Source organism: Oxyura jamaicensis, chromosome 14, assembly GCF_011077185.1.
Source record: "Oxyura jamaicensis isolate SHBP4307 breed ruddy duck chromosome 14, BPBGC_Ojam_1.0, whole genome shotgun sequence".
Lineage (NCBI taxonomy): Eukaryota > Metazoa > Chordata > Aves > Anseriformes > Anatidae > Oxyura > Oxyura jamaicensis.
Window position 1 is genome coordinate 2,734,073 of NC_048906.1, and position 12,806 is coordinate 2,746,878.

Genomic DNA, 12,806 nt, shown 5'->3' on the forward strand with positions numbered 1-12,806 from the left:
GCTGGACCCCAGGCCACGCTCCGCGACTCGGGGCAGGGGAATAGCGTTTACATTTACCTGGTCGGTGCACCAGTACCACGCGGCCATGACGGACAGCCCGAACGTCATCCCGGTCCAAGGCAGATCTCCAGAGACCGGGTCTCGGAAGAGGTGCATGGCATCCGCTCTGGGCAGGTGGCAGGTCGTGTTGGGCACAATCTTGGACGGCACGGCTTTTAAGTAGGCCTCTTCCAGGTTGGGGTAGCCTCCGATCTCATTAAAAGCTGCAAGGCATGGCCGGGGGAGGCTGGTTAGAGCCCGTCCAAACCCGGTTGCCTCCGAGATGAGCTGACAAAACACGCTTGAGGACTCGTTATTGAGAACTGCTGCCCCTCCTGGCCCCCTTCCCACAGAGGGAAGGCTCGATCGCAATTTATTTTATTCTAGTTATTTAAGAGACTCTTCTACTACCGTTTTGCACAGCAGGTCCCACTGCGGTCTGCCCTCCCTCGCGAGGGTGACCCACATCCCGGGACAAAGGCTCCTCAAGGGACCCACCTCTTTTGACTTCGTACTGTAAAAGCAACCTGTTATTAAAGCACCCCAGTCCCAAAGTACAGGAAACTCACCTAGAACTATTAAAATTGAAAATTAGCTAGCCTTTGACTTGACTCGCTGCGGCTCAAGGTGCCTTGGCACCAGCGTCTGGCCAAGCACTTTCTTCCCCTCTGAGCGCTCCCCAGCTCCCCCCTCCATCCTTAAGCCTCCAGCTTAAAGTCCGGCAGAACAGAAAAGTCCCTTTTCACTGCGTTCTTCCTAGGAAATGGGATCCTTAGCCTGAGCACTGCTCAGGATTACGTGCCAGGAGCAAGCCCCAGCAAGCGCGCCCCCGAGCCCTGCGCAGCTGCCTTGGCGCTCCTCCCGCCCCTGGCTCTCCGTGCTCCCCCCACCACCACCTCCCCGCTCTGGGGGGCACGGGCTGAGCCCTGCTTGTGGCTCCCCCCTGCCAGCAGCAGGATTTGGGAGCCAGCAGCATTGCTTTTTGGAGGAGGCACCCACCCCACTCCCCCCACCACCCACGCAGCGCCCCGGAGGGGGTGAGGGGGTGGGCGCGCTGGCACCCTGCACCCACGGTGGCTGCTCATGCTTGGGAGAGGAGGGGGGACCCCGGAACCCTGTGGGGCTCATGGAGACGGTATCTTAAAGCTTCCTCTGGTGAGAAGCCAGGCTGGGGGGCGAGGAAGGGGCTTCACCAAGGGCTGCAGGAGGTCCCAGCACCAACTGGGGGCTGCTCGTGGAGAGCAAGGCTCTGCGCTCTGACTTGGTTTGGGTGCTGGGAGGAGGAATCCCTTTGCTTTACCACTCAGGGACACAGGTCAGGCCCCAAGCAAGACCCAGAGCATCCCTGGGTGGTTTTCCCCAGGTCCAGCTCTCACATCCCCGCACCCCTCCCAGCCACAGGTGCCGTCCAAGGGCAGCACCCCCCTGCAGAACTCTTGTTTCCAGCACCGACCCGCAGCCCCGGTTCCATCCCCCTGACCCGAGGCTTTTGGGGTGCTTGGAAAGGGGCATCACACCCTGCAGCCCCCTTTGCAAGCCACCCCCCTGGTATCGCACGGGGAGGGAGCATTTGCAAACCGCTTCTGCTCTTGTGCAAGCAGAGCTGGCGCCTCTCCAGCGCGTGGTTTATCCAGGCACCGGCTACTCCCAAGCTTTGCATGGGCGTTGGGCACCAACAAAGGCTCTCCAGAGGCAGAGGCAGAGTGCTGAAAGCAGAGATTCGCGCCCGGGGGTGCGGACCTGCTCCCTTTCCAAAGGTGTTAGGAGGCAAGTCGCAACACCTACGCCTGCTCACACGGAAGGAGCAGGGCGAGGAAGCCAGGGCAGCGAGAAGGCAGCCTGCAGACGCAGGGATCCAGCCCGTGTGCTCCACCAGGAGCAGGGTCCCCGCGGTCAGTGCCAAGAGGATGCGACAAGGGCTGTGGGACGGTGCTGGGGCTGAGCAGAGCCACCACCAGGACAGCCACATCTGTGCCCAGGCCCTCAGGGGTCTGTGACCCCCTCGGTCTATGCCCACTGGCTGTCTGCCAAGCGCACCCGAGAGCATCCACACACCCTTTCTGTCCTCCCTGGGGAAACGTGAGCTCAGGCCAGGCAGCAGCAACCCAGAGAGGTCACAGGCTAGCACGCGAGCATCGGCAGCACTGTGGCAGTTGTCGTGGTCTAAAGACAAACAGGGCAAAATCACGGAGAGCATCCTTTATTGGCATCCCCGACGGAGCTGGAGCAGACCGACCACCTTCGAGGCACGCAAGCCTCCAGGCCCTGGGCTCTCCCGCCACCAAGGCAGGATCTGCGTGGCCGGCAGCCTGTCTGTTTGATCCCCCGGATCAGTGACTCTCCCAGGCACCATTACCTCTGCGCACACACCTCGCCGTGCCGAGCAGGTTGGCGCATCTAGAAACAGCTCAGCCGTGCGGCAGCCGCCGGGCATTTTCCAGGCCATGCCTGCCTGCCCCCCTCCTCCCGCTCTGCCGCCTCGCAGCCAGCCAAGAGCACAAGACAAAAGCCTCGGAGAACCTCCCGGGCAATTAGCGCTTCAGACAACGATCAGCAACGTCCAAGCAGCTCATCTGACGCGGGCTGCGGCCGCGCTGCCGAGCTGTTTGGGCAGCTCCCCTGCCTGGCACGGGCCCCCGCTCCTGCTGGGGTGGTTGTTGTTATCGGTGCTTCTCTGGGAAGGGGAGAAGCTTCCCTCGCTCTCCTCCCTTTGGTAAAGCAGAAGCCTCCAAATAACTGTCCTTTCACTCGGTTTTTGCGCGTGAACAGGGCACTGCCAGCAGCTGGGGCTGTGCTGGCGGCAGTGCCCTGGCTGCTGTCCCCACCACGGTGGCATTTCACAGCCCGGACGGACTCCCCTGGGTCAGAACCATCTCAGGAGCACCTCTGGGGATCGTCCTCTTCAAACACTGACCCTGGGAGCTGGGACCTCACCCATCCAGGCTCTTACCTCTCACGGCCAGCACGATGGCTCCAAGGACCATGATGAGGGTCTGCAGCGTGTCGGTGTAGATGACGGCCGCCAGCCCCCCTGCAAGGAGCAAGGCACAGCTTTGTGAGCACCCCTCGGGCTCGGCTCAGCCTCGCAGCCCCAGCAAAGGCACCCACGCTCGCAGGGACACACGCGCCTGGCTCCGGCTTGGCCCCTCCAGCACCACAGAGATGGGGCTGTGGCCCCTGGGGAGCAGAGGAGGGTGGCCAGGGGACACGGCCACACGTCCCCATGCAGCTGGGAGGACACAGGACAGCCCCAGCCCTGGCCTTTTGGGTGCTCCAGCAGCAGAGCACGCTCAGGACACCTTTCCATTGCCCACCCCACCTCTCCGTAACGCTGCCCCCTTGGCATGCCCCTCAGCTCGCTCCCCCAGTCCTTTAATTTAATTTTTCCAGCACATAATGTTAGTGGGGTCCCGTTCCCCACCCAGCCCACGGTATTTTTCCCTTCCCATCCCAGGCTCCCCGTCAGTACCCACTGCAAACCCAGGGCTCATTCACCCAGCCAGAAAGCGCGCGATCACCAGGCAAACAAACGCACCAAGAAGTAGCGGGCCCGCAGAAAATGGGTCAGAATCTGAACCCGTTTCAACCCAAGTCCCTGATTCATTCGCATCCAGGCAGCTCAGGGCTGCGCCCTGCCCAGCCGTGCCTGGGATCCTCGGGGATGTGCTCGGGACCGGGGTGACGCAGCGAGCACACCCTCTGCCTGGGCTCCCAGCGGAGCGCCGTGCTGCACAACGAGCCTCGTGGGCAGGAAAAAGCCGCCGTGGGATTTGCTTAAAACCAAGGTCTTGCAAAATGCACCGTGTTTCGGATATAATTATTATGCTGTTTCCCATTTTGATGGCTGGGACGAGATACCGAGGGAGAATTCATCGCCAGGCGTCTCCTCTGGAGCTACCAGGGAAGGGAACGTCCCGGCTGAAATAAAGAATGAAATCATCTCCTGGCGAGGATAAACGGCCCCGCAGCCCAGGAGTGGGACTGCAAGCCAGGAAAATTCACAGTATCCTTCTCCATCTCCAAGCTGTCATCACCCCGGATCACAGAGGAGAGGTACCAAGCGATGCTGATCCCCACGGGGAGGCAGGAGGCGTTTTGGGCAGGGGAACGGCAGCAAGTTGCACTGCAGGCAGGGCAGGTGGGAAGGAAGTGAGTTAGGTAAAGGGCTCGTGGATCTGCAGTAATGGCCCTGTAATAGGAGAGGCACTGATTACAAATAGGTGCACACACAAGAAAGCACTTAGCTATGAGACGGGGGAGGAGCGAGTTATTGCAAAAGAAAAGCTGTGATGACAAAGGAGAGCTCCCGCGTTGAGTCACGGCCCGAGCCGACGCTCAGGAGGGATGCACAAACACCAGCTGGGTAGGACTGGGAACGGGAACCCCATGCTCTGAGCTTAAAGCCATGTAAATCCCCAAAGAACAACACAAAAAATAAGCATAAAACCAAAGACGATGGACTGAGGGCAGCGGAGGCCGAGCAGCCTACCTGCGATGGTGTAGAGCCCCGTGACCAGCAGCATCAGGACGGTGGAGAGGTAGAGGTTCCAGCCCAGGCAGACGTGCACGAACAGGGCCCCCGAGTACAGGTCGGTCTGCACGGGGAGCAGAAGCTGTAACAGGCATCATCCTCGTGGCCACGCACGGCCACCTCCCTCCTGGGGGCACCAGGAGGTGGCCCCAGTGGTGGTCCGCAACTGGGCCCAGCTGGGTGAGGACAGAGGGACACAAGGACCTGCTACATCTCAGGGCATCGGTGCTGCCACAGCCCTTGGGAGCACACGTGGGCAGCCCCAGCACGGAGAGCAAGAACCCCAGGACCGAGAGCAAGAACCCCAGGACTGCCCTTCCTGAGCCTTGCCCTGACCCCAAAGCACCTCTTTGCTGAGCACCTCTGGGAAAACCTCTCCTCCCGGTTTTGCAGCTGGGGAAACTGAGGCACGGGCAATGGCAGAAGTTGATTTTGGCCCCAAGCGAGCAGCACCAGGCAGGACCTGAGCCCAGAGGTCCTGCACCCCAGCACGGACCGGTGCAAAAGCATCCTCATTGAGGGGTGCTGCCCTGAGGGACGTGCTCCTGTGCTTGCTCTCCCCTTAGCAGCTCCCCTTGCAAAGCCTCTGGAGGAGGTTCTGGGTTTCTGCTTGGCCGAGAAGGACAAACTGCTGGTGCCCAACAAGCCACCACAGCACCTCCTGCGCCCACATCACGTCCCCTGGTGCTGCTGTGGGACAGGAGGACCCAGAGCCACCACCACGCCTCAATCCACGGCCAAGACCCATCGGTCCCCAGCAGTGGGCCGGGATATTGTCACAAAAACCTCGTTCAGAGGAGGAAATGGGGCAGGAAGAGGCAGGATGAGCTAAGTGCACGCTGCAGCAGCTCCACACCCTTGCCCGGAGCTGTGCCTGCTTCCCGCAGCCAACACACCAGCCCTGATCGGACGTCTGTCTTCACGTACGTCCCAAAAACCACCCCGAGCAGCAAGGCTTTCCTGCCCCATCACGCGGGAGCAGTCCCAAATGGAGCCAAGCAGAGCACTTGAGCCTGAGGATCCCGGTCCAGGGACTGTTCCTGACACCAGCACGGCCTTTCCCCCACGTCACGTCTGGCATCCCGAGGGAGATGCTACGTGCCCCAGCTGCGCTCGAGCTTGGCCACGTCTTCGGGGGAGCCCTCGCCAGCCCCAAGAGGTCCTGCTGGAGAGGAACCAGCTTCAGCAGCAACCAAACAGCAGCTCCCCGCCGACAGCTGCCTTGCCACCACAAACATCTCCCAGGCACAGCCTGACCCCACGGCACCACCGAGCAGCCCTACAAGACGACAACCGAGGCAAGCCAGCACCGCACTGAAGCTACGAGGCCGGAAAAAAAAAACAGGGGAATGCCCTCAGCCATCCCTCAACGCAACTAGAAGAGGGAACCCAAAGCTTCTTGAGCCTCCCCAGTGCCGGGCCAGCACCCTCGGTGCCTCGTGGAGCTCGCAGCTCGCCATCCCCCTGCCTGCCCGCTCCTCCTGCTGCCCTTCCCCGGAGCCCAAAGCCTCAGCCCGGGGAGAAGGCATTTCATAACCCCTTCTCCAGGCTTTCTCAACGCTCAAGCATTTTTGCAGTCGTCTGCAAATGAGTCTAATCCTTCGCTATGAGGAAGCAGGAGGTATCTCCACCTCCCTTCCTCGTAATTCTGCTATGGTGGGAGAAAAATAAAAGCGCATGTGACTGAGTTGTTAATAAGACACCCCGAATACAAAAACAAGCTAATTAAATCCAGGCATGACCTATTCATAAAACAAGTCCTTTCAACTGTAAAAGGGGAGCAGAAGCCTTTGAAGTCAGGCCTCGTAATCCGGAGAGATCCCTGCCTCCACCGCTGACCTCACTTGGGAACTCGTTCTTACCCAACGCCATCGATGGTTCCCAACGAGCTTGGCTTTAACAGCTGGCAAAGCCAGAACCCGGGCAGAACGAGTCGCCCGGGCTCCAGAAGAGTCTCCAGGGGCTCTCTGCCAAAGCTAGGACACTTGTGCAAAGCCTCGCGTGTCCCTAGCTAGGGGGGACGCGATCTCTCAGCGGGGTTTTGGGCTGCCCTGCCAAATCCTCGCGTGCTCCTAGCTATGGGGGATGTGATCTCTCAGCAGGGTTTTAGGCTGCCTTGCCACAAATTGTTGAGGGTTGGGGACCAGAAAATGTAAGATGCCCACAGAGGAGAGGTGGATGCGTCCCCTGCCCACAGAAGGGCCACCGGAGCAGCAGCGATGCCCAGAAGGAGGGGGAGAGGAGATCCGTGATTAAATCCAGCACCCGCAGGGAAAGGAGAGCCCAGCTCTCCCTGGGCTTCGAGGTGGCCCCAGAGGGGACCAGAGGAAGCCCCAGCCAGGTGGCCACGCTGACCCGTTGCCCTGAGTCTTGCACCTTCCTTCCATGCTCCTGGGGAGAGGACACGGGGCTGGTTTGGGGCTGGTTTGGCCCCCATGGTGCCAACGCCCCGCGCACTGCTGGAAGCGCCCCATGTTTGTGCACATTCACCCTGAGCAGAGCTGGAAGCCACAGTAATCCCTGGACAATGCCAATCCCTCTTCTGGTGGATCCCGCGTGACTCAGAGGTGACAGAAAACCCAACAGCCCAAAGAAAGCACAGCAAAGGCTGAGAAAGGGCAGGGGCAGAGCCGCTCGGCAGCGCCAGCCTGGCTCCGCGCACAAAGGCCGGGAGGGATGCAGAGGTTGCCAGCAGTGCAGGCACCACGCAGGGGTCATCTGCAGGTTCTCCTGGTGTTAGGGAAGGGGCCACACCACGAGATCTCCACCAATCTCCTGGCTACAAAGGAACCTGTAGGGTGCCCGTCCCTCCTGGTACCCATATGGGGTGAGCTGGTGGTAGCACACCGCTTGGGTAAGAGGGCTGCGGTCACCTGGAGAGACTCAAAGATGAGCAGCCCTCAAATTAGATTTCCTTCTTCAAATTCGGATCAGCAGGAGCAAACAACCCCACCAGAAATCCCACCCCAGCTTCCAACCTCTCCCTGTAGGCACCAGCAGGGACTCGCTTGGCTCCCGGTGCCCAGCAAGCCTTACGCAGGTGCTGCAGCATCTCCCTCGAGCTCCTCCCCGTGCCCAGAGGAGCAGGGACCGGACCTCTCCCGGGGCAGCACATGGGAGGAGAAGTGACAGCACGTTCCTGGGCACTAGGACAACCAGGGAATTATCAATGTGTCATTGTGAAGCCTGTGAACTGGGCTGATGCTCCGGGAGCTGCCACCCGGGGAGCAGCAGCCAAACCTGGGCAGCTCCAGATTTTTTGGGGGGACGTACAGGTGGCAGCTGCACCGACGGAGTCACCGGCACCGCTCCTGCAGGTTGTGGCCACGCTCAAAGCCCTGCATCAGCAGGAACAGAGCAAGGGCTGCTCCCAGCCCTGCAACCTGCCTCAAGCGCAGCACACGGCGCCGTGCCCAGCTCTCGGGAGGGACACTCGGGTCCCCCGAAGCCAGGGACACCAGGCCACGCAGTGCCACCAGCTCCGCTGTCTGTCCTCGGCGGGTGCAGCCACTCGCAGAACACGTCGCGTTACACGAAGGGAAAGGTCAGCACGGCAGCGTTGCAGCCCCGAGCTGCGGGCTGGGAGCGCCGCTGCGTGGGGAGCCACGCTCCCGCCCAGCCCTCCCTCCTGCAGCCAGCCCCATGCCAAAGAGAAGCCTTTTTTTAAGTTGCAACCACACCTCTGCAAAAAGCACTTGTTTTTTTTTCCCCCCTGCGACCATCCCTATGCAAAAAGCAGAGTGGCTTTTTGTTGTTGTTTGTTTGTTTTTACAGCCGCCCCATGCAGAAAGCAGCCTTTACAGCCGTCCCCCTGCAGACACCCCAGGGCTGGATTCGCCCTCTCCGGGCGGTGCAGGGTTGCTCCCTTCGGCAGTTTTCTCCTCGGGATCGGGATCGTTTCAGAGCTGTTTGCTCTTGGAGCGCCCCCAGCCCCAGGGCTCTCTGTGCCCTGCTTGCTGCATGCCTGGTGCCACCGGCACTTTGCCCTTTCCTCGGGGAAACTCTTCCCCTGCTTACCAAGGGGGCAGCAGGGGGAGGACAGGAGCTGGGGCTGCACCCAGGGAACCACGAATGAGGCTAAAATGGGGTGAAAATACCCCTGGGGAACAGCCCCTGGGAGTCAGGCACTTCCCACGCATGCTCAGGCCATCCGATAGGGGCACCGAGGCTCCTTGCTCTCTGAAAGTTTTGGGGATCCTGCCACAGATCCGTCAGGGTCCCCCCAACACGAGCACGGCCCCTGGAGCCACCGACACAGACGCAGGGAGCTGCAGCCAGCACCTTCCACCACCCCCCTCCTGCAGCGGCTCCAAAACCCAAAGGTTTTGCTGGGTGAAAACTCATCACGGGGCAGTCGCGGGGCTACGTACGGAGATCTTGGTGAAGATGGAGAGCAGGAGCGACAGGCCCGAGAGGTAGACGCGGATCCTCTCGCCTCCAAACCTCCGCTGGAGGTACTCGGGCATCGTGACGATCTGCGGAGGGAAGGGAGAGCTGGCTGCCCCAGCAAGGCGAGCGCAGGGCAGCGTCACCAGCGCAGGGCTCTGGGGAGGACGGCGGTGGCACCGCAGCCCCACGTACCCCGGCCGAGATGTAGACGGGAACGAAGACCCAGGCCAGCGCCAGCAGGGCGTACGTCGCCTGTCGGGAAGGAAGCAGCAGCACAGCCAGGAGCCACGCCAGGAGCAGCCTCGGCTCCCTTACAGGGCACCTTTCTGTCTCCAAATGGCCTCAAAGAGCAGGAGCAGAAGGCCACAGCAGAGACCTCTGCCTGCAGCATCCCGACCACGAGCACCCCGCTAACTCCCCAAGCACCAGGCAGGGCAAGGGCCGTGCTTTCGGAAGGACTTTGGAAGTGGGACATGGGACAGCAGGGAACTGGTGACCCTTTTGGCCATCTCCCCATCGAGGGCAGGCAGGGGGCTGGAGGGGGAAGCTCTGCCCTGAAACATCCTTATCCCTGTGTGCAAGGACTTGAGTTGACCCCAAATTCAGCGTGCGTGCACTGGGCATGATGCAGAGAAGCCAAATTAGCAGCGCTGCGTTCGTTATCCCCCGCGTGACTCTTTCCGAGCCTCCAGTCTCGGTGTGAAGCTGCTGTGGCACCGGCCCTGCTGCTTTGTGGCTCAGGAAACTCATGCTTTGGGCACCACAACACGTTTCTTACGTTCCACTCGAAGCCGGTGACAGCGATTCCCCCGGCAGCACCGGTCCCGGCCAGCCCGATGAAGAGCCCCGAGCCCTCGCTGCTGGCAAACAGAGAGGCTCCGATCTGCGGGCGAGAGCAGGAGGTGCTGATGCCGCCTGCAGCCACGGGCACACGGGGCAGGAAAAACCCTCAGCACACCCACAAGGAGGTCCCCGCCACCAACCCTCCCTCGTGCCCAGCTCCCTGAGACATCCCCCGCCGGGTTTGGGGCAGAATCATTCATTTTGGGGAGGATGAGGAGCAGCCACGTGTACGGCGGTGGCACCGCGCCCTGCCCGGAGGTGGCCCTGTGCAAGCTGCCAGCCAGGGATGCAGGAAAGAATACAACCAGTTTGTCAAGGAGATGCTGAAATAACAGCAGGAAACCAAGAAATGGGGGAGCTGAGGGAGCCACGGCTCCGTTGGAGCCACCAGAGTCCGCAGGGCAGCGGAGAGAGCTTTGTGACCCCAGCAAGCCCTCCCCAGGCTCGGGGTGGCCTCCAAGGAGACCCAGCAGAATAAAACGAGCTGGGTGGGCTCCAGCACCCCTCGTGTAATCAGAAGGGAAACGGAGATCAGGAGGCACGAATCCTGCTCAGCAAGGGACACGGAGCCCAGCAGGGAGGTGCATGGGCTGGGGGAAGTGGGGGCGGGCAGCGGAGCACGGGGCGACGAAGGGGGAATTTGGTGGGAAGGGGAACGGTGCCGGACATCGCCGGTGCCCAGGACAAGACACGGGGGTCTCTACTTACTGGCCACCACGCCATGTCCCGGCCAGCAAGGAAATAGCCACTGACGGTGTTCCTGTTCACCCTGCATGAAGACTGGGAGGAGAAGAGATCAGCAGAGCGAACCCAGACAAGACACCAAGAAACCAAGAACCAAGTCTGCCAGACGAGAAGCCAAGAGACAGGAGACTGGATAATTAATGGGAGCTCGGCAGCTCAAGCGTAATTAGACGAAGTGGCAGCTGCACCCCAAGTACCCGGAGCCACGAACAGCAAAGGAGGCACCCCCGAGCGGGCAGCGGGGAGGATGCGCCCGTCCTGCCTCCATCCCGGGCAGACGGGGCGGCTCTGCGGGGCCCAGCCTTGGCCACGAGCAAACGCAGCACAATAGGCAAAACACACAACAAATGCAAACTGCCGCTGGAAAATACCGAGAGGCTTTCCAAAGATGCCACGCAGAAAAGCCAGCCGTTAAAAGTAACTCTTACAAGAGTGTTTGTACTTCAAACGGTTACAGGAGGAAGCAGAAACTGAACAAGAACGCTCTTACCCATATTCCCACTGCAATGTTTAAGGAAAAATACACCACTATGACAACAAGATCAGCAACGCCGAAGTGCTGCGAGGGGGAGAAGGATCCGGCCGTGGAATTGCCCTCCATCCCTCCTCTGCTGCCTCCTTCATCCTCGGAAAAGCCTCCCCCCGGCGATCACTGAATCAGTAACTCGTTAGCTGCTTGGGGGAATTTATCATTAATCCAGGCAGCACCGGGAGCTTCGCTTCCAACACTTCCAAAGGCGTTTGTGGGCCATTGCTCAGCGCGGGAGCCTCAATCTGTTGCATTTTTTTCCCCCATTTCTGTCTTGATCTGAGGGAAGCTGCAGGCTGCTCCTACAGCGGGCATTTAATGCGCTTCTCTGGTGCAGTTTCTGGGGGCTCTCAGCAAAAGTGCTCGATATCACGACATTGCTGGACAAGCAACTATCGCAGCTTCTTTCCCCTCTAGCCGATTATTTTCATGAAACCTGTAGGAATTTTAAGTCTCAGCAGCTCTTTCTCTTTTCGTGGTTACGAATTGATCAAAAGTTCCAGCAGGCACGCAGGGACTGCATAACTTCGTTAGTGAAGGAAGCTAAAAAACCAGTAAGTTTGAGACTGAGTTCAGGCGTTTTTGTCCTGTACGTTCACAAGATCCGTTTTAGGACAAGTGCTATATAAATATATCGAGTTTAGGAGAAGTTGTTTGCAGTTTTGCACATGACCTTAGCATAAACGTTTGTTACCGTTGCCCTTTATAAGCTGTACGCCAAACCCCAGTGTTTTTCTTGCCGATGCCGCCGATCTGGAAAGAATTTGCATTATCTCCCGACTAGCCAATTACTGTACAAAAAGCAGGTTTTTGTCATGTTCTCTTGAAGGATCCCAGAGAAACACCTCTAAGAATAGCTTGCCTTTCTGGTGATCCGGCATTTTTGCCTCTGAGAAAAGCACACAGAGATTGGGCAACCCTGCAGGACCACGCTGCACTGGAAGAGCACATAAAAACACGAGTGAAGTCACACGCGCCCCACTGGGAAAGCCCAAGGTCCAGCAATCCCGTCTTATGACCACGATAGCTTCAAACTCTTTAATTAATACAATTTTACTGCGCTAAATTAGCCCAAGGTGCGGGGGGTTATGTGCCAAATCGATGATTGAACACAGGAGTTGTGGAGCCTCAGCCAGCCAGGGCTGACCAGCAGAAATGCTCGCAGGGATGAAGCTCGTCTCCAAAAGCCAGCTTGAAACAAGAGTGAAATACTTGAATTTAAAGTTTTCCCGTATTCAGTAATCCTTCTGGTTTTTGCACTGGATGCTTGGCTCTCTCACCAGCTCTCCAACTACGTATCACAGGGATTCATTAAGAAAGCACACGCCAATTAACGTGCACACCACTGAGATGGATCGAGGTATTTCTCCCGAAACCATCACCGACGGACCCACCTGGGGGTTGCACGCTTGTAGGAAGGATTAAAGTCCTCCCTCGCTGCTCAGCTGGAATTCAGCCTGCATTAACACTTTCAAAGTACACCAAGTGTTAATGTGTCAGCCTGGTGCATCCAGTAACACCACGAACTGTTCAGTAACCCACCGTAACTGAAGGACAGCCAGGCGCAGCCTTGCATTTTGACATTTCCTAGAGATGGAACGTAAAAGATTAAACAATCCTCGGATAAAAATAAGCTCACGGAATAAAGAATGAAAATAGTGTTATCTGGACAGTTGCTTGAATAAAGTCTTCATCTCACTTGCTCAATGTACCAAGAAAGGTTGATAGATC

General features: G+C 59.0%; 1 protein-coding gene across 1 annotated transcript in view; it reads right to left on the reverse strand.

Annotated features, from left to right (window-relative positions):
- Window positions 1–10,687, reverse strand: part of SLC5A10 (solute carrier family 5 member 10) — a 35,146-nt gene extending 24,459 nt beyond the window's left edge. Inside the window, exons 1-7 of the mRNA XM_035339727.1 lie at window positions 10,511–10,687; window positions 9,738–9,842; window positions 9,152–9,211; window positions 8,941–9,045; window positions 4,529–4,634; window positions 2,990–3,070; window positions 58–263 (exon numbers count right to left, since the gene is read on the reverse strand). Of these exons, the coding sequence (XP_035195618.1) occupies window positions 58–263; window positions 2,990–3,070; window positions 4,529–4,634; window positions 8,941–9,045; window positions 9,152–9,211; window positions 9,738–9,842; window positions 10,511–10,525 (678 nt within the window). The 5' untranslated portion in view covers window positions 10,526–10,687. The remainder of the gene's footprint in view (window positions 1–57; window positions 264–2,989; window positions 3,071–4,528; window positions 4,635–8,940; window positions 9,046–9,151; window positions 9,212–9,737; window positions 9,843–10,510) is intronic.
- Between the last annotated feature and the right edge of the window lie 2,119 nt (window positions 10,688–12,806).